The 20546-nt window shown below is 38.6% G+C and overlaps 1 protein-coding gene across 4 annotated transcripts in view; it reads left to right on the top strand.

Annotated features, from left to right (window-relative positions):
* LOC120525496 (nuclear receptor coactivator 7-like) overlaps nt 1–20546 on the top strand; it is a 179874-nt gene that overhangs the window by 25658 nt on the left and 133670 nt on the right. For 2 of the 4 annotated variants that reach the window (XM_039747841.1, XM_039747842.1), the window contains one exon: nt 3068–3186. In XM_039747841.1, the coding sequence (XP_039603775.1) occupies nt 3149–3186 (38 nt within the window). In that variant the 5' untranslated portion in view covers nt 3068–3148. Of the gene's footprint in view, nt 1–3067; nt 3187–15539; nt 15562–20546 lie in introns of those variants that run through there. The other 2 variants (XM_039747844.1, XM_039747840.1) reach the window with 1 other exon arrangement.

Below are 20546 nucleotides of genomic sequence, written 5' to 3'. Positions count from 1 at the left end.
CAGGATTCTATACTGGAGATCAGTATTTTACTAAAAATACGCCACCAATCGATTATCACCCAAAATACATATCTTAAATTATATATCTCACAAAAAGCAGATACTGTATATTGAACTTGCATACCATTTATCTTTAGATGTCTAAGACTAATTTTGAGAAGTTCCCTGCTTATTCACTGCTTATTCCTTTCTAAGGTCATATAGATTAATGCAAACAATTAGATCTTTCATATTTAGTAACATTATATATTTAGATCCTTCCTATTTTGTAACATTATAAAACAGAGTAGAAGTGTTTTTAAAATATTTTGAAATGCTTTTGGGATGAATCAACAACAACTTGTGCTACTGAGCCTTGACTCCAAACATAATTGCACAAACACAGTCAAGGGTACAAATAAAGTGTATTTTATTTTACTAAATACTTTCCATGGGTTCTTCTTTCAATACAGAATCACAAGCATCATCCAATGTAATAATTCATCCACTGTCCTCCAGGAAAGCCTTGTCCTCTAGTCCTGACTCCAACTCGCCTGGATGAGTGGCTCTTTTTATGCCGGACCCAGGAGTACTTCTGGTGTCACATGCTTACACCATGGAAGTACTTCCGGGTCAGGCAAAAGCTCCTTAAAATGTGTGCGTACTCTTCCCACACCTCCCCCTGGCAGCACCCATCTACACCAACAGGGCTGTTCATCAGGACTACAATTCCCAAGGGTTCCTATGGGTGTACCAAAGGAAGCTGTACCTGAAAGATGCTGCCGTCTGACGTATTGGGGAACTTTATAGCCCCGAGAGACAGTTCTTCCCAGTGCTTCTGTTACATATTCCCGGCCAGGAAAGGTATCTGCAACAGCCCTGGCTGGAACGCCTATCCTCCCATATTCTTCCCTTATGGCCGTCCATCCGGGTAAGGAATCCCCCTCCTTCCTGGTAGGGGTGCCATTCTGTCCAATTTGGCACCTTCAAGCTGTAAGTCTATTCTAAAATTAATAATTGAAATTAAGATATTTTATAAAGTACTGTAATTGAGATATCCTGAAGCTTACTTATGTTTTTGATAATTAGCAGAAGTGGGTTTGGACAAGTGAATGAAATTCAGTTTCAAATATCTTAAATGTGTTTCAAAATATTTCAGAATAGCTTCCTGTCTATTTAAGAAGATTGTCAATTGCGTTATTGAAACATCTTGATATACAGTAGAAAGAGAGTCCTTGTAAAGACAAGACAGACGATCATAAAGGGTCTGGGGCACCTCAAAAGCAAACCCCTTATATTTAAAAGTGCAAAAGGTGCAAAAAAATGTATGTTAAGCGTAAACAGTTGAGACTTCTTCTTAGGTTCACAAAGTCTTTCCAATATGGCTATGTATCTGGTTTTGATGGTTTTTGGAAGGAAGAGACGGGTCCAGGTGGAGTGACCCTGGAAGAGACGTAATGGTTGGAGGCACGTCAAACTTCCTTTCCACAGAAAGTAAAGGAGAAGGGAAATCGTTATTGATTCACCGTTATGTGTGAGGAGTAATATAATTATCCAAGCCCTTAAGTTGTTCTCAAAAGCACACACATGTGACACCTATTTAAAAAGTATGTTTTTTCACATCATTTTTTAAGTCGATATTTCAAACATGCTTAACTCATTTCAGATATCTAAGACAGGCAGGAAGTTATTTCCAGATTTTGAAAAATGAATTTAGTAAACGGGCAGCACGGTGGCGCAGTGGGTAGCGCTACTGCCTCTCAGTTAGGAGACCTGGGTTCGCTTCCTGGGTCCACACTGCGTGAAGTTTGCATGTTCTCCCCGTGTCTGCATGAGTTTCCTTCCACAGTCCAAAGACATGCAGGTCAGGTGCATTGGCGATTCAAAATTGTCCCTAGTCGGTGTGTGTGCACCCTGCGGTGGGCTGGTGCCCTGCCTGGGGTTTGTTTCCTGCCTTGCGCCCTATGTTGGCTGGGATTGGCTCCAGCAGACCCCCGTGACCCTGTAGTTAGGATATAGCAGGTTAGATAATGGATGGAATTTAGTAAACAAAACATTCAGTTGCATTTTAGATATTTCAGCCATACTGAAAGAAAAAAAGACATAAAGCTATCAGTAAGGGGCAATAGAAATAAGATAGATTTTCAATTATCCAAAAGGACAGCTAAATAAACAAATAAAAATATACAGAATTATATTAATCTTTTATTTACTATCTTGCTCTGTCTCAGACCTACAATGATGTTCAGTTTTTTTTCCATCTTTACATAGTCAAACAAGATGCGTACTTAAATGTCTCCCTATGGCTAGAGACTGTACTACAAGACCAACACATTGAATACAAGGGGCTTGTTATAGTATATCACATGCAGAGACAACTATTTTAATTGTACAGAAGACACAGTTAACAAGTTCTTTATGAAGAGTCTTTAGCTAGTTAAACAAACTAGAGGAAGGGAACATTTTCTTTAAAAGATTGGTACATTGAGTAGTGCTGCCATTTCTGTTTTTCACAGAGCTAGATAGCATTCATGGTTGAAATCCTGCACTTGGAAGTTTCCTCCTCATGTCTGTAAGGATCTTCCCTCAGGTTCTTAGGTTTTTCTCAACTCCTCCCCATTAGTATCCCGATTACATCAACTGGACATTGTAAACTGGTCCAGTATTAGTGTGAGTATGGATATGTAGGTGAGTGGGCCCTAAGAAGTACTAGTGATCTGTCCAGTGCTGCTCCCTGCCTCACACCTAATGCTGCTGGATGAGATGCAGCCCTCCAAGACCCTAAATTAGACTAAGTAGGTTTCACAATGTTATGTTTTATCTAAAATGACTAACCGACTGCATGAAGACAAATTTAAGGTTACTCAGGAGGCCTGAAACATAGATAAATGTGGTAGGAGTCACTTTGTTAGGAAAATCTTCAAAAAGTTTCCATATTTCACTCACTGGGGAGTGCAGCATATTTATTTAAAGTGGAGTTCTTTAGATGGTGCTTGGTTTGTATCAACCTTGTAGGTTCTAATGTTTATCAGAGTCTTTAAATCATTTTAATGTCAAGATTTCACATTGTTTTTTGTTTTTTTTGCAGAGAATTTCACATGTAAAGGGAAGATTGAGAATTGAAGTCTTCTGCCAGTAACATCTGGGAGAAAACACAGATACATTAATAATGGAGAAGAAAGAACGAAAACCAGGATATTTTGCCAGGTATACCAAGAAGTCTTAGTGTGGGGGTTGATATGAGAAAGCAGGAAACAAATTCTTTTATCAACAGAATGTAATACTTTGTTTATCTGTGCTGCAGTATTTATTTTGAATGGATGCTTTAAAGATTTTGTAATGGGAAATTTGATTTCTTTTTAGGAGGGATTTTTTTTCAATTTAATGATTTTATTATAAGAAAACAACATTCCATACAATGATGTCAAACTTAACAAACCATAATTCAACCCCTGCCTGACTAAAACAACAAAGGAAGGACAATGTCTCTTTAGCCGATATAAATACTTATTCTAAGATTTGATTAATTAGATCTTGCAGTATTTTTAAAAAGTTTTGAACAGATCCTCTAAGTGAGAATTTTTTTTTTCATTTCAAATAGTATAGAACATCAGTTACCCACTCACCTATAATAGGTGGGTTGCAATTCTTCCAGTTGAGCAAGATAAGTATACATGCTAGTAGTTTATTATAAGCAATTAGAATCAATTTGGCATTCTCTAAATTAAGCCCATTTGGGTGTACACCAAACATAGCTGTTAGGAGTGATTGTGACACCAAGGCTGTCTGATAGGCATTCAAAGATTTTGGTCCAGAATTATGTTAATTTGATGTATGCCCAAAACATGTTGCCCCATGAGGCTGGAGCTAAATTGCAACGTTCACATGTTGAATCTTGCCCTGGAAACATTTTGGACAATTTTAACCGAGATAAATGTACTTGATGAAAGATTTTAAGTTGGATGATTGAATGTTTTGTGCATATGGGGCTAGAGTGTATTCTATGCATGGCTACCTCCCACTCCTTTTCAGAGATGCTAAGTGAAAGATCCTTTCCCCATCGTACCCTAGGATCTTTGAAACTAAGACACTTTAAAATGTTTTTATATATTGTCAAAATGCTGGCTGAGTCTTCAAGACTGATCATTGCCTCTGGAATAGGAAAATATCATCTTTAAACTGGATAGAATATAAGGACTTATAGTATTCTCTAAATGTGTGGATTACATTTTATGGTCAGTGATTTTATTTCTACGTATGTTGGTAATTTCTGTTATTGTACTGCGAACTTCCTGTTTGACAATTTGTTGAGCTAAGATCTTATTAGCCTTCTGTGTTTGTAGTATTGACATTGCGATTTAAAGATGAGCTTTCTGTTCTGTTACTTTTGTTATCAAGAGGTTAAATTCTGATTAACACTGCCGAAGAAGGGGATGATGGCACAGTGCTTAGCAATGACAAGCCACACTTACTATAGAGAGTGTGCTTCAACTGAGAGGTTTGTGAAACTCTGGATTCTGTGCGATCTTGGTCTTGCAGTTGTAAATCTTTGAGTTGATTAACAAACTGTTCATTGGGTGGGCGTATTAAAAGGCTCTTCGTATCTTTAAGTCATACGACTGCAGCGTCATTAAATTCATCCCAAATCTCAAAACATTTTGTGAGTGCTGTTTTCTGTATTTTTAATTGCACTTTCTTTATTTAGCATTGATTTTATTCTTCTGGGGTGGGATGGTGGCGCAGTGGTAGCGCTCCCCGGATCTTCCCAGCGTGGAGTTTGCATGTTCTCCTCATATCTGCGTGGGTTTCCTCTGGGTGCTCCGGTTTCCTCCCACATTCCAAAGACATGCAGGTTAGATGCATTGGCGATCCTAAATTGTCCCTAGTGTGTGTGTGGTGTGTGTGTGTGTGTGTGTGTGCGTGTGTGCCCTGCGATGGGCTGGTGCCCTGCCCAGGGTTTGTTCCTGCCGTTCGCCCTGTGCTGGCTGGGATTGTATCTAGCAGACCCCCGTGACTCTGTGTTAGGATATACTGTAGCTGGTGGGGAAAATGACTGACTGATTATTCTTCTGTTCAGCTCCTTGACCTGACTATGTGTTTCGCGAAAGGTGTCAAACTATTGCACTAAAATTTTAAATTTTCATGTGCATCTTTAAGGCTTTCGATTTCAGAAAGATTTTTAGAAAGTCGATCTTGCCTTTTCTTTATGTGATCTTTAAGATCTCTAATTACATTCTCTGGCTTTGAGTCCGTACTCAGATCACTCCTGGTAACTTCACTTGAGCTTGCTTGGACATCTGCATGTTCACAACAGCACGAGTCTCTGACAGTTTCCAGACAAACCGCTTCTTAGCAACAACTACATTACATTCAAGACACTCCACACATGGCTTCTTTTCAGCCAGGTCTCCTTAACTCAGGCAAAAGTGATCATTCAAAATGTCTTATATTATATCACAGTCTCTTAAATCTTCTCAAGTTCAGATACGGCGATCTTGCTTTCATTTGTGATCATGCAGAGATAGAAGATAAGAGCACAGTTCCTCACAGTAGCTTGGTTCTTTTTCTTTCATTGATGAGTTCTTGAGCACAAGTGTCCTCAGATGGTAGTTTGCAGTTCAATGCCTTCAGATGGCACGTTTTCTGATGAAAATTTGTAGCTGCATTTACCCAAGATTACCAATGATCTGCAGCTTCAGCATGTTTCATGGATTTCTGACCAAAGCTTGATACCTTGAAATGATTCCACAGACAAAATATTTTCGTTTTAAAAACTTTAATAAAAATTTAAAGTAAATCAGTTCACATATACGTAAATAAAGAGCAAAAAGAAAAGTTCTTGTTTAAGTAAAGTTCTGTTTCTGTAAATTCTTCATACAGCTGAACCATTTCTAAACGGTCACAAAACTGTATGCTTATTCCATCTTGAAATGGTCTAGAACAATACCTCACATGTTTATGCTTGAAATTCGTAATTTTTAACCTTTTGCGGTTTTCTCTTAAAGGTCTAGTACCACTTGGTCAAGAATCAGTTATCAAAAATATTATCATTTGTGAACAGCAACCTCAAAATATCATCAAACAATGCCCTGTATGCCTAAATTACCAGCCCCTATCTTTCAAAGTATTTTGAAAAGGAATTTTATTTCTCTTATTCCTTTAGGGTGTGCCTCTCTGTGGTCAGTTGATGTGGTATGCACAACTTCATGTCCTTTTGATCATTTTTGGTGAAGACACCTATTGGTTTACTCTTTATCATGATGGTATAATTTACTGTATAAATTTGGTCCAAAAATGGTCAATGAATGAGGGCTTATACTCATTTCTGTTCTTTAATGTACAATTATGAGTATAGTGCAACTCCTTGCACATATTTTCAGTTATATAATAAATTTATAAATATGTGTAACCACTGTTGTCAGTGAAGAATAAAATAATTTGAGATTGTTTAAATTCAATATAGTAATTTAAGCTTTTTTGTTCAATACAGGAAGGAAAAGCAGAAATCTATTTTGAATCTGTTAACTGGGTAGAATCAGATCAATTAAACACATCTTAGTAAATTACAGATTAGTGAGTGTACAGTATATCATCATAAATAAGTGACAATGAAAGAGCTGTGTTACATGGACAATGGACAGATTTAAGAATAAGTCAAAACTGGTCCAAGTTTTGTAACTCTGTCTATAGTATGTGCACAGATCTGGCTCTGCAGAAATTGCTTAAGAAGTCATGATTGGATTAACAATGCCTCCACAATAGTCAGATTTATATTTACACTTTTGTTTTGTCCACATATTTTTCACAAAATGGTATAGAAATGTTTAATACACAAGCAAAACTGACTTGCAGAATTACAATTTGATGATATCCAAATCCAGTAATTGTGCTGTATATAGATTTAGTAATTGCTTAATTTTTGGAATACAGCTACCTTAATTGTTTATTACTAGATATGACACTATGGCAGCATCTTTACAAAAATGTACTTTAAGTGGAATTACCTGGGATATTAGCATTGATTTACATGTTCACCATGCAATACTTAATATTTGAAATTCAGTCATCACACAGTCTCATCATAGAACTTCCGCATTTCAGCAATGACCAAGGCTGGCTAGGCTACCTCAGCGTCAATGCCCCTCTTTCAGGAACAGAACTCATTTTGCTCATGAGCCACACTCCTGTTGGGATGCCTATATCCTTCAGGATCTGAATCACTACCCCTGAAAGGGCTACATTCTCAAACTACCTTAGCAAACACCAAGAGCCACTTTGAGAGGTTCACTCCTTTTTGGGATGCATGGGTGTAGAGCTACGATTCCAGAATCATTACATTTGAATGGGATGTTCAAATCAAACACATTGGACATTGGTCAGGACTGGCTTCCCCAGGTTCAGCACCTTAGCAGGGGCCAGAAGGATGCCTATATCCTTCAGCTCCCTCATCATTAGCCCTGAATGGGCTGCAAAATTACTCAAACAGAGGCTAGGAGATTCTTCTGCTAGGCTTCCTTTATCATTTGCTGTTCTGATCACTACCTTTGAAGGAGCTGAACAAAAAATGAATCACATTCATAACTTGGGGCAGACGGTATCAGTAAACAAGGCAAAGTTCAGTGAGATAATACTCAAACTTTAATTTAATCATTATTTATGTTTATTTTCAGAGAAGCCAGGCATATCAAACACTAGAAATGAAAATAGAAGAAAACATACAACCTGAATGCTTCAAATCAATGTCTATACATAAGGCTTTCACATCATTGTAACCCCTTGTGAGATGTCTCTGTAATTTGAAGTATACATTCTTCGTAATTCATCAAAGAAATTATTTTATTCCAGAGGGTGCTGGTTTCTTAATTACAGATCCCAAAGTGTTAATGAGGAAATTGGCTGAACCATGCACATCTGCCTGTGAATGTGGGCTCCACCAGTTCCTTCATCAACATCCTGAAGCTGCTCATCCACGCACTGAGCGCAGTGTTTTTAAAGAAACACTAATGCACTGCCACAGAACTCAAATTTGTTTTATCACAAGGTTTCTAACGCCATAGGTTAAACTTTAACGGTTTTATATCACTCTGTGCAAATTAAACTAATTTAAAACAGTGACATTCTTTTTGAATATCCTTGTGTATGGTTTGGATATATGCAGTACCTGTTTGCTGTACTGGTGTAGGACAGACTGACATTATCCATTATTTTGCTAGGCTGGAACCCAAGTCCTGACTTAGCAAATTCAAATTGCTGCCATACACTCTGCACCTTATCTGGTAAGATAGTTGATACCAGACCTTGTAACATGGCAGCATGTCTGTCAAAGGCACAAGCTGGGTGCCCAAGTGCTGAACAAAGGCCCATAGCTCAAGGATGAGCAACATTGAAAGGCAGAACTTTGCACCATTGGTCAAACAAAAGGATGGACTTACTGTATGTGCACCCAAGAAGACATTGAGAAGACCCCTGTTCCTTTAAAAACATAAACCATTCCTAACTGAATTCTCTTTCTCATCAAGCTACAGCTCAACCTAACCAGCATTAGCTGCCCTTAGCCAGAACCCATAGCTGGTAAGGTCCAAAGGGGCAAATGTGTTGGACTGGAAGGTTGGAATACTTGTCTGTACTGGAGTTTGGATGAGGATGCCATTAGTCCAGCCTTACTGAGGACAGCAAGCACACAAGCAAAAGAGGGAGAGAGAGTTTATGTAAACCACTTGTTCACTTAAACAGCAACTGACAGATCACCAGTTACTCAGAAGATGTAATTTTGCTAGTAACCGAGGACACTGTGGGAAAACCTTGAACAGAAACTGAAGTATCAACTGCAACCAGAAGGTATGATTAAGGTGAGGAAGTAGGTGAGCTATTGAAATAAAAGAAAGCATACTTAAGACTCCTACACATGTCTAGAGAAAGCTACCCAGGAAGGTAACAAGCATAACTCACCTCAACCTTTGATTACTTTGATTATGAGAACTATTAATTGTAATTTAATATATCGGGCAAAGCCAGCTAATGTATTTTGGTATTGCTGTAACTGCAACTAAAGATAATTATAATAACCTTGTGAAGGACAGGTTCTGGCACTGTGTTATAAGTTTCTTTCTAAACTCAGTCAGAAAGGTAAGAGCAGCATTTTACACATACACAGCCACACATACAGAAAGAGGGAGAGAGAGAGAGAGAGAGAAAGAAAGAGAGCTCTGTGTAGGGGGTTGTTGGTAGCCAGAGCAGTGGCTAGTTGCTGTGAGCAAATCAACACCACTTGCAGACAATAGAAGCTTCATACCCAGCCAAAGAAAAAATCAGAGTTCATAAGTTATATGCCCTTTTCTAGAAGAGACGGAAGCTGTGTGTATCTATATACTATGTAGGAGGAAAACCGGCATCCCAGCCAGGAAGGAGCATGGGTTATTACCTGGACAGGAGGGCTGAGAGGAATAATGGATTGATTGGCTGGCTGGGCGTAACAATAACTCTGTGCCCAGCTGGTATAAAATAATGGATGGACCAGCGGAAGCCAGAACTTGGGAGTGATTGTATGAGAAGCCAGTTGGGATACCTAGGTGATTGTATGAGAAGCCAGTTGGGATACCTACAGGGGTGCTAGGGAAATGGAGTCTGGAGTGCAGCTCTGTAGGGGTCTCTTGGGATTGGTGGAGGGTGCTGTTGAGGAGGACCACACTACTTTGTCTATTGTGCAGAAGTGCTTCCTAGAGGATACAGAATGGAACATAAAGGGCATAAAGTGGACATAATGGACATAAAAGGAAGCCTGCTGCCTCACATGGATGAGTCAGCTTTGGGAGGCAGCGAGCAAAACTTAGCGGTGGTGGAGGTGGAAGAATTGTTGGTTTATTGTATCATATTGTATTATTGTGGCTTATTATTGGAGAGGCGATTCTGGAATGTACTTTAATAGAATTAAAACCCTTTATTTTATTTTTATAGTTTGTGCTATATTACTGTGTCTGTGGTTTGTGGTCACAATATATACCATATGTTATCCTTATGTTATAAATAAATGGTATTATTTTGCTTGATTCAACAAGTGTGTCTGGGGGATTTGTGAAATTAAACCTTCAGCCAAGTTTCAAGCTACAACAGAGAAAGGGAAAGTGTTAATTTAGACTCTGTGACAGTAGGGGCAGTAGTGCACCCTTGAACCCTCAGGTACAACTCCAGACACCAGGTAAAAGTCCACAACATTTTTATTTTGTTCTTCCGTGCACCAAGCACCCTCCACACTACTCATACAATAAACCAACAAACACTCTATCAATAAACTCTCCTCCTCGCCCAGACACTTAGCCACCCTTCCTCCCAGCTCAGCTCAGTGTCTGGACTGAGGCACCGTCCTTTTATAGCCCCTGACCCGGAGGTATTCCTGTCCCGACAGTCCATAGTTCCTTACTCCTTCCGGGTCAGGGCAATCAGTCCTTTTCTTTAACCCGGAGCACGTTGTTCGCTCCTGTCACGTGACCATGACGTACTCCGGGTCATAGGGCATAAAAGAGCCCATAAGCTCCCCACAGCGACTCCTGGTGGCCCCATGGTATCCAGCAGGGTTGTGTAAAAATACTACAAGGTCCATAATGCCCTGCTGGACCTCGGGCATGATCCCGCTGTCGGGAGAGCTCCTCCTGGCGGCCTGGTGCGGACCGGCATGGAAAGCCGGCAATCCTCCACAACTCTCACCAGTTGTATTTTTAATATTTTGTACTCTTCATATTTTTGCTGTCTCGGCTGGAAGGAGAAACAAAGATCCAACAATGTTTTACCTAAATTGGCATCATGAGTATAGATTTAACTTATGAAAGGCTGTATTTTATCTTCACTGCATTATCAATGTACTCCTAAACTTTAGAACAATTTTCTTCATGCAGATTAAGCTAGGTGTTTGTTCCCTGCAAAATGGCTGTTTCACCTACTAGAAACACAACATAATGGTGACTCTCCATCTAAATAGGTGCACAGGCATTACTTTGTTGTGTGGTGTTTTGCAGTAAACAGTTCATACATATGAAGGAAGACCGAAGGCATACAGTATGGATTAATTTTATACAGCCTGGAACCTGTTACTTAGTTTTGTATAAAATAACATACAAATCTGCACCCTGGATCAATTACAAGAGACAAGACTTTTGTCGTGTATTAGTGTTTTCTACATATCTTATTTCACCCTCATAACCCCTGCAGCTGCCTCACAGACGTACCACGCTGGGATGGTCAGATTCACTCTGTTTGTTTTTTTGAAATGCTTCTTCATCCTCTATGACTGCATGCTGACTCTTCTGTAACCTTATAGTTGAGTCTGTGACTCAGCATTCTCTACATCTTAATCATCAAATCACAGAATAAAATTAACTAAAAAATGCCATTTGAGTTCCTGGAACAAAGGGAATAAAAGTGCATAAGTATTCTTCCCAAGACATGTTATTTTGCTTTTAAAAGAGATTATTAATTTATGAAATGGATAAAGATGAATAACAGAACATAATAAAATGAACTATAACACTAGAAAACTAAGTTACAGAATTTTGTTATAATTATAATAAGTAGGTTTGGAAAAAATAAATAAATGAATGAGCCGACTTCTGTTTTGTGATGAAAATACAACATTCTTACATTTAATTTTCTGTTGATGGTGTCTTCCCACTTTTGTACATTCTGTGCTTTCTTTTTCGTTTCATGTGGTTGTACTTGGTATCTTAGTAAAGGCATTGCTAAGACAAGACAAATCTCTTGAACATCACTTCTCAGCCTTGCACTGCAGTGGTAAAACGAGATTGTTCTTATGATTTGAATCCATCTCAGGTATTCATAATGGACTAAAGATCCATTTTGTGTGTACTTTAACATATATGTAACCTGCTTGTAATACTGAATATTAGTCATTATACTTCCATTTATTATTATTACCTGGGCTTTAGTCAGTCCTGGCAGTATTGTGTAGAGCACACTCATGCATACACCGACAACTGCTCCTACAAGCCCAATATAGATTATTCAAGTAAAGTGGAGTACCTGGAAAAACACCCACACCAGTATAGGAAAGACCTATAAATGTTACAAAATAACAAAGTCCACACATCAAATAAAGTCTCTTGGAGTTGTAAGTCAACACCACAACTACTGTGCAGCTGTATTAGTACTAGTATAAATACTAGTCACTTCATTTGTAAATTTAAGCCGTCTTATTTTTTCTTATTTTTTCTGAAAACATAAACAACTGATTCTGTACCTTTGATGAATGCATGTTTTATTACCCTTGCATTTGAAATATATAGTTTGTTTGAGTAAAAGTGTCCACTAATTAAGTAAATGCAAATGTTTTATTTTTTATTATAACCTTGATCATTCATTCCAGACTGTTCTTTGGATGGCCAGGTCACACCGTTCTTTTTGGAGGCAGAGGCAGAGGTGATACAGCACTGATTGGCATACATCAAAATTTTGCCTTTGATGGGATCACAATTTGCATTACAATGTTCTGACCCTCTTAATCCAAGTTAGCAAAATTGGAGCCAGTCCAAGCAACTTTGGGTGTAGGGAGGTAGTGAGAGCTGGTTTATACTTCATGATCAGAACACGTACACACACGCATCATGACTGCCATGCGTTCCCAGTGTGCATTTGACGCATTCACTGAGCATGTCCTCAGAAATTAACGTGACGCAAGTGCAAGTTGCAGTACCAGCAAAAAATCAGGGGGCGCAGTGTGTTCAAGTTGGAACGTGATATCAGAGTCTTTGTTTACTATCAACACGTGACAGCCACTTTGGAGATCCTACAGGATCAATCTTCCGTGCTTCGATGTTTGAGGAATGGTTCGATGTTGTGAAGCAAATCATCAGATTTAAATGCTGACATACAAATGTATTTGTGGTGCTTCTCTTCATCTATTTCTCGCAGAGGCAATACCAGCGTCACATTTTCCCCATCGTAATGATTGGACACATTTTAAAGGTCTCACATACCATCTTCTTTGCCATGTTTTGGTTTTTTTTTTTTGCATCTTCACAACAGCATCAGAATGTACAGAAGCATATTTGAGCCACAGAGAACAATGAAGAAAAATAAGGTCTGTTTTGTGATTACAGTAATCCCTCATCGATCGCGGGGGTTGCGTTCCAGAACCCCCCGCGATAGATGAAAATCCGCGAAGTAGAAACCATATGTTTGTATGGTTATTTTTATATATTTTAAGCTCTTATAAACTCTCCCACACTGTTAACATTATTAGAGCCCCCTAGACATGAAATAACACCCATTAGTCAAAAGTTTAAACTGTGCTCCATGACAAGACAGAGATGACATATCTTTCTCACAATTAAAAGAAAGCAAACATATCTTCCTCTTCAAAGCAGTAAACGTCAGTGGCAGAGAATGTCAGAGAGAGAGAGAGAGAGAGAGCGAGAGTAAAGCAAACAATCAAAAAATCAATACGTGTTTTTGTGCTTTTAGGTATGCAGAAGCACCGCGATAAAGCAGCATTTTGTAGAGGAGCATCCGTATCCTCTAGGCAAACAGCCTCTGTGCAAACAGCCTCTCTGCTCACACCCCCTCCGTCAAGCAGAGAGAGTGAGAGAGACAGAAAAAAGCAAACAATCAAGCACCGCGCGAGAAGCACATCATATATCATTGAGGAGTTTTATTTAATATGTAATACATGCTCTGATTGGGTAGCTTCTAAATCATCCGCCAATAGCGTCCCTTGTATGAAATCAACTGGACAAACAAACTGAGGAAGTATGTACCATACATTAAAAGACACATTGTCCGCAGAAATCCGCGAACCAGAGAAAAATCCGTGATATATATTTAGATATGCTTACATTTAAAATCCGCGATGGAGTGAAGCCGTGAAAGTTGAAGCGCGATATAGCGAGGGATCACTGTAAAGTGGAAATTTTCACTTTTATCTTATAGTGTATTTTGTCATTAATGTAGAACATCGTAAATATCATCTGGGGCTTCCTTCTGTGGCAGGCAGCGATTGCCACACAGAACACATTAAATGTATGATATTACAGATAAATCATTAACTTCATTTAAATAATTAATACTGTTAATAATTACACTTGTGGGGGTGGCACAGTAGTGGAGTGGTAGTGCTGCTACCTCACAATGAGTTACGTCCCTGGTGTTCCCTGCCTGGAGTTTGCATGTTTTCCTGGTGGGTTGCACAATGTGCTTCAGTTTCCTTCCAAGGACAAGCAGGTTCGGGGATTTGGTGACAGTAGTGTATGTGTGTGCTTGTATTCACATTGTGCTGAGATGATGCGCTGTCCAGGGATTGTTTCTGCCTCGCGCCCAATCCAGCTAGAAGGATCGATGGATGTAATCATTAAACATCCTTCTGTTTCAGGGATATTGTGGCAAGGTGTCCTGGGAATTTAATGGATGTTTTGGGCTGTTCACAACACAGGGAAGCCAAACGTTGTTTTCTCACTGTGATGATGTCGCGCACTGCCAGCCGGTGGAATCCTCCAGATTTTTATTTTGTAGCAGTAGCATTCGCATGCGTATGTGTCGCATCATGTGACGTATAAACCTGGCCTAAGTCCTCAAGAGGATGCCAGCTCTATGCATGGCACTAAGCAATCATGTACAAACAGTAACCAAGTTAGAATTGTAGCTGCTAGAGCTGTGAGGCTGAAGTCCTAATCACTGTGCTATCTTGTTGCCTCTGTTACCACTACTGTAAGTGTGGTACGAAAAGTAATAATGTATTTATTTTATGACTGAGTAAAGATACAAATAAGTTGTTTAACATGTGAATCAAATGTTCTTTGGTTGTTTTTCTACAAAATCTGCATCCCATTTTTGCATTTGCTAATGTTCTGGATGTCGGAATGTCCCTTGTACCAGAAATGAAATGAACAAAAGTAGAGAGGCAGTTGGGACTTGAGTGACCCATTTGTTCACTGAGGATCACAATATAGGAGCTCCGTCCTGTGGTGTGCTATGGTCACAGAGTGATGCCTCTTTCAGGCGACCCTGTGATTTATAGACAGGAGACCAGAAAGGGCGGAGTCAGCAGCCCTCACTAGGTGTCTGCTCTGCACTGTGGACGAAATGGAACAGGACATTATTAGTGCCTGCGCCACCTCTCCTGGAGATGGATAGAAATATTAAATAATGAAGATTTTGTTACTGTCCTCCTTTTGCTGCAAACTTTTGGCATGAATTCCTTTTTCTAATAAGCTGTGTAGTCTGTAGTAAGGAAATAAGATGTTTATTAAAAAAATACTCCAAAAATAAGCTTGTTTCCTTATATTTACACACTAATACACATAAACAATCTATGTTATACACAAATACAGTGCACTTCTACTGTAAAAGCACTCAGATGTCTGTCACATCACCTTTGATTTTAAAATCAAGGCTGTATGGGAAGGGAGCCAAGAGCCGACAGAAAGGCTAAGTGCAGATATTGATTAGTTAAGCAAAAAGTTCCCATCAGCTCATAGTCTCGTCCTGGCAAGACCAGACAGAGCTGCTTTTTAGGATGCTGCAACTGACAAAGCTGTGTGAGGAGCTCTACACTTACGCCACTGATTACAGCTTTTTCTGGTTAGTAGCCATATTTCTCTTCCCATTCTTGCTGCTCTTGTTTTAAAAATAGATAGACAAAGCGAATATTTTGCTTCTTATTTTGCTTATGGATTAGTTGTAAGTCAGAAATTTGCTAATAATTTATAGAACCCACAGTGGTTTATTCAGGTACTTTCCTGGATTTGTTTTTCCCTTAAGATCTGTGGTATCTTTTTAAATAGAATTGTGATTGTTTTTTCTTGCTGGATTGCTGGGCCATTGTTAAGTCCCTCCTTCAGTCTGCAGTGTGATGCACTGCTGCAAACTACTGTGTCTCAGACTAGGTTTATTCAAGCATTTATGTCTGTGAGTTTTCTGATTTTTTTGGTAGATACATTGTGATTTTGTGAAGATGTACATTTTTCAAATACAATCCTGATGGCTAAATGCATTAAGCTTTTTGCTGTAATGCGTAGGTTGAAAAGTTTCAGGTGGTATTGTTATTTTGCTCAGTGAGTAATGCACTTCACCTACCACTTTGTAACAAAACTCCTGGAACGGCATACTAAAATATCACAGCTGCCAGTTGTTTTCAATTTGAGTATAGGGTTTTGAAATAAGCTTCATGAGGGCATTACTGATACAAAATATCAGCACCATTCTCTTATTGTATTCTTCATTTGCATTTTTACTGCATACTGCATGCTGGGGATTGTAAGTTTTTCCCTGTGTGGATTTTGCATATTCTTCACATGTCTGCATGGGTATCTTCTGGGTGATCCAATTTCCTCCCACAGTCCAAAGATATGCAGGTTAAGTGAATTGCCGTTGCTTAATTAGATCCTGGTGAGTGTGTGTTTACCTGTGGTGGACTGATAGACTGGGGCCTTGTCTAGAGATTGTTCCTCCATTGCGCCTTATGATTTGTGAGATAGGCTGTAGCTGGTGGATGGATGGGTGGATGTTTAAATTCTAGCAAAAAAAGGTCCATTTCGGGTAAATTTTCTAAAGAAAATTTAAAAGAAGCAGTGAGTGGCCAAGGCTTAAAAGGTGAATACCAGCCCTTACATTTTATTCAAATATTTAAGAAAAATTAATATACTAATACTTGCTAGTTTCTCATCCACATTTACAGATGTGGACTTCATTATCAAAACAAAAGCAGGCAAGAACAAATACTATTCTCACTAGCAACCTTCTGTATCCTTCTTGTGAAGTCTAGCTAGAAGTATCTCCTGCATTTTATCATTACATGTATTTACTTCTTGGCAGTCTATTCCTGGTGCGTGGGACATTGTCTGCCTTTAGATGACCAAACCACCTCTAGTAGAATATAATTTCTGCTGTGTGCCAAGTTCTTTTTGGATTGCTGAACTCCTAAATATGTCTGAGAGTGATGACCCCGACAACACTGTACAGAAACATCAGTTTAACCTTGTGTATTTAAGATCTCATTCTTATGTTCATTAACCAAAGTTCATGACTATAGGCAAAGATACAATGTAGGCTGACCCATACAGGCATTGTCCAAAGATTTGATGTTATTTTGCCAAACATCACTGTTTAATACGGTGTTTACAAGACTGCTGAAACTGCACAATATGTTAGTCAATAAAAAATGGTTGGGAACAAGACCCTGATGTAAATAAAATAAGACAGAATCAGAACAACAAACAATTAATTTCTGATGAGTAAGCATGCTCGTTGAGTAGATGGTGTGGTCAAGAAGAAGTCAAAACTTTACTTGCATGGTCAAAAATACTAATGATAGTAGTGGTTACACAATTGTCTCATGTAGTGAACACAGTGAAATTCCTATTTACATGTCTGATCAACTTGCAACATGTTGCAGAAGAATTTTATATGTGCTTTAAATGCACAGGTAACTTTATCGAATTGCCATGACAACATCAATTGTTCCGAATCTGATTTGGTGAGGTACAGGCAGTACAACATTATACAAGAATGATCAGCGTTCACCAATTGTCTCCAAACACGTTAGATATATTTGTCATGTTGTTGTACATGTAGGATGTTAATGATTACTGCAGAAAAGATGCATGCAGTTGCATGCAGTGATAATAGCAAACTTGGAAAAGTTTCCATATACAGTATGCCTAACCAAAAGTACACATTTTCACTGTGTGGCGTTCCTATTGGTTAATCTGGTTTCCTCCCTCCTCATAAAAGACATAGCACATCATGAGTGGACTCATGTATGCCCTATAATGTCTTCAAATTCTAGAATGATTCTTGCTGTGAACCTGATATTCTCACCTCCTGTGAATAAACAGTGAGGAATATGAGTTGACAAAATAAATGAGTAATATTCCTAAACAGCATTTTGGAGACATTCTAATACTTTAAATTGTGTAATGCAAAATATTTAAAAGAAAGTGTTTTTTATTATTAAGAGACATTTTTGTTATTTATTTCTGACTTCAAGAGCTTGATATACCAATTTAGAAACTCCCTACAACTATGAGAAGATTACTGCTCCAATATACAAATTCACAGTCCATCTTTTGACTAGTCACCAGTGAAGATGTACCATTTAGGATCTAAGGCATGTGCAAATTGTAGATGACATGCTGAGTAAACTCTTTCTCCTGTGACACAGAGTATGCTATTTTTTGTTTTTGCCACAATAATGCAGTTTTGCTAATAAAGATAAGCTGTCACTGGGTTTTGAGACCCATATCATCTCATTCAGTTCACATGCAGTGTGATATACTGTAGGTAAAGGCTCTATGAGAAGTAAAATATCACAAACAATGTGCATCTAAGTACTGATAATGTTATGTGGTCTAGAGAATTCACAGTAAAAGCATAAAAAATGGAGTTTCTGCAATGATGTTACTTAAAGGCAAACACTTTAGTAACTGAACAAGATGGACTATACTGTAAATTATTTTTTTTTATTCTTATTGATTTTAATTAGAAACAGATAACATTCCATACAGTCAAGTCAAAACTAAACAAATCAAAACAAAACAAAACTCACTCCCCAAGAGAAAAAGAGAGGAGCCAGCAACTGAAGCTACTCTATAAAAGGAGCAAGAAAGGAACGGTATCCTTTCTGCCAAAATGGAAGCTTATTCTAAAATATTATTGATTAGATCCTGATATATTTTTAAAAATGTTTTGAACAGATCCTCTAAGTGATAATTTGATTTTATCCAAATTCCAATAGTATAGAACACTGGTTACCCACTGACTTAAGAGTGGTGGGGTGGGATTGTTTACATGCTAGTATTGTAGTAAAGGAAATTATAGTTTGTTTGTCCTTCTCCACTTTAAAGCCATCTGAGAGTCCACCAAACACAACTGTTAATGGGCTAGGAGTGATTGTGACACCAAGGCTATCTGATAGGCATGCAAAGATTTTTTCTCCAAAATGTTGTTAATTTGGTACATGCCCAGAAGATGTGGCCCCGTGAGGCTGGAGCTAGATTGCAACGTTCACAGGTTAGATGTTGTCCTGGGAACATTATGTACAATTTTAAACAAGATTAATGAACTTCGTAAAAGATTTTAAGTTGAATGACTGAATACTTTGCACATATGGAGCTCGAGTTTATTTGGTGCATGGCTGCCTTGCACTCCGTTTCTGAAATATTGAGTGACAGATCCTTTCCGCAATGTACTCTGGGGTCCTTGAAAGGAAGAGTCTTTAAAATATTTTTATAAATTGTAAAGATGCTATCTGAGTCTTCAAGACTGATCAGTTAAAGTGTTGAAGCAAAATGCCGACATACAGATGCATTCGTGGTGCTTTTATATTCAAGCGTCGCATATTCCCGATCGTAATGACACGATACATTTTAAAAGTCTCACATACCATCTTTTGTGTCGTCTTTTTAAATTTTTTTATTTTTGCAACTTAACAACAGCAACACAATGTATAGCGTTATATTTGAACCACTGAGAAAAAAATAAAGGACACGGTGAAAACGTGTATTTTGTGATTTAAAGTGGAAATTTCGCTTTAATCTCGAATTGTCCACTTTAACCTCGTAGTTTACTTCATCATTAAAGCAGACGGTCGTAAACGTCATCCCAGTTTTTAATCGCTACAAGCTTCTTGGACCTGACAGCTGCGGCAAGCAGCAAAAGATCACCACACAGAACACATTAAATGTCTGATATTCCAACTCTCTGCACATTTAGAATCTTTAGATTCATACTTGATATCACTTTCATGATGAAATGCATTAAAGTGTGTATGTTACATTTTACATATAATTTCGTTTAAATAATGAATACTGTTAATAATTACACACATGGGGTGACACGGTGAGCAGTAGCACTGCTGTCTCGCAGGGAGTTACATTGCTGGTATTTCCTGCTTGTATTCCACACTGTGCTCCGGTTTCCTTCCAAAGATAAGCAGATTTGGGGATTTGGTGCCGCTAAAATGACGCTAGTGTATGTGTGCTTGTATTCACCTTGCGATGAGCGGAGACCTCGTCCAGGGATTGTTTCTCAGTCGTGCCCAATGCTTGTTGGAATGGACACATTCCTGGATTGATGGATTTAATCAATAAACATCCTTTTCACAGATATTGCGGTAAGGTGTTATCGGAATTTAATAGGCGATTTAGGCAATTCACAACACAGAGAAGCCAAACATGTCCTCACCGTGATAATATCTCACACTGCCACCTGGTGGACTCCTCCAGATTTACGTAGTACGCTACAAGTATAAACACTTCAACGCTTGCGTAGCAGGAGCGTCCGCTGCAGCATGCGTCGCGTCGCGTGAAGTATAAATGAGCCCTAATTCTACTGGAATAGAACAAGGTGGAAGGTGAGGAAAACTGGACAGGTTCGGTTTAGCAAAGTTTCTAGATTGAAAGTAGTGGAGGAATTGTATTGATGAGAAGTTGTATTTGAAGCATAATTGTTCATGGGATGCAAAGACATTACCTATGTTCAAGTCTCCCAAGTTTTTTAATCCCGCACATTTTCCAGACACTGAATGGTGTATATGTTTGAGAGGATGGGAAAAGGTGGTTATTATG

The sequence above is a fragment of the Polypterus senegalus genome, chromosome 3 (genome assembly GCF_016835505.1).
Source record: "Polypterus senegalus isolate Bchr_013 chromosome 3, ASM1683550v1, whole genome shotgun sequence".
NCBI lineage: Eukaryota > Metazoa > Chordata > Cladistia > Polypteriformes > Polypteridae > Polypterus > Polypterus senegalus.
The sequence above is the reverse complement of the archived record's forward strand: the minus strand, read 5'-3'. Positions and strand labels throughout refer to the sequence as shown.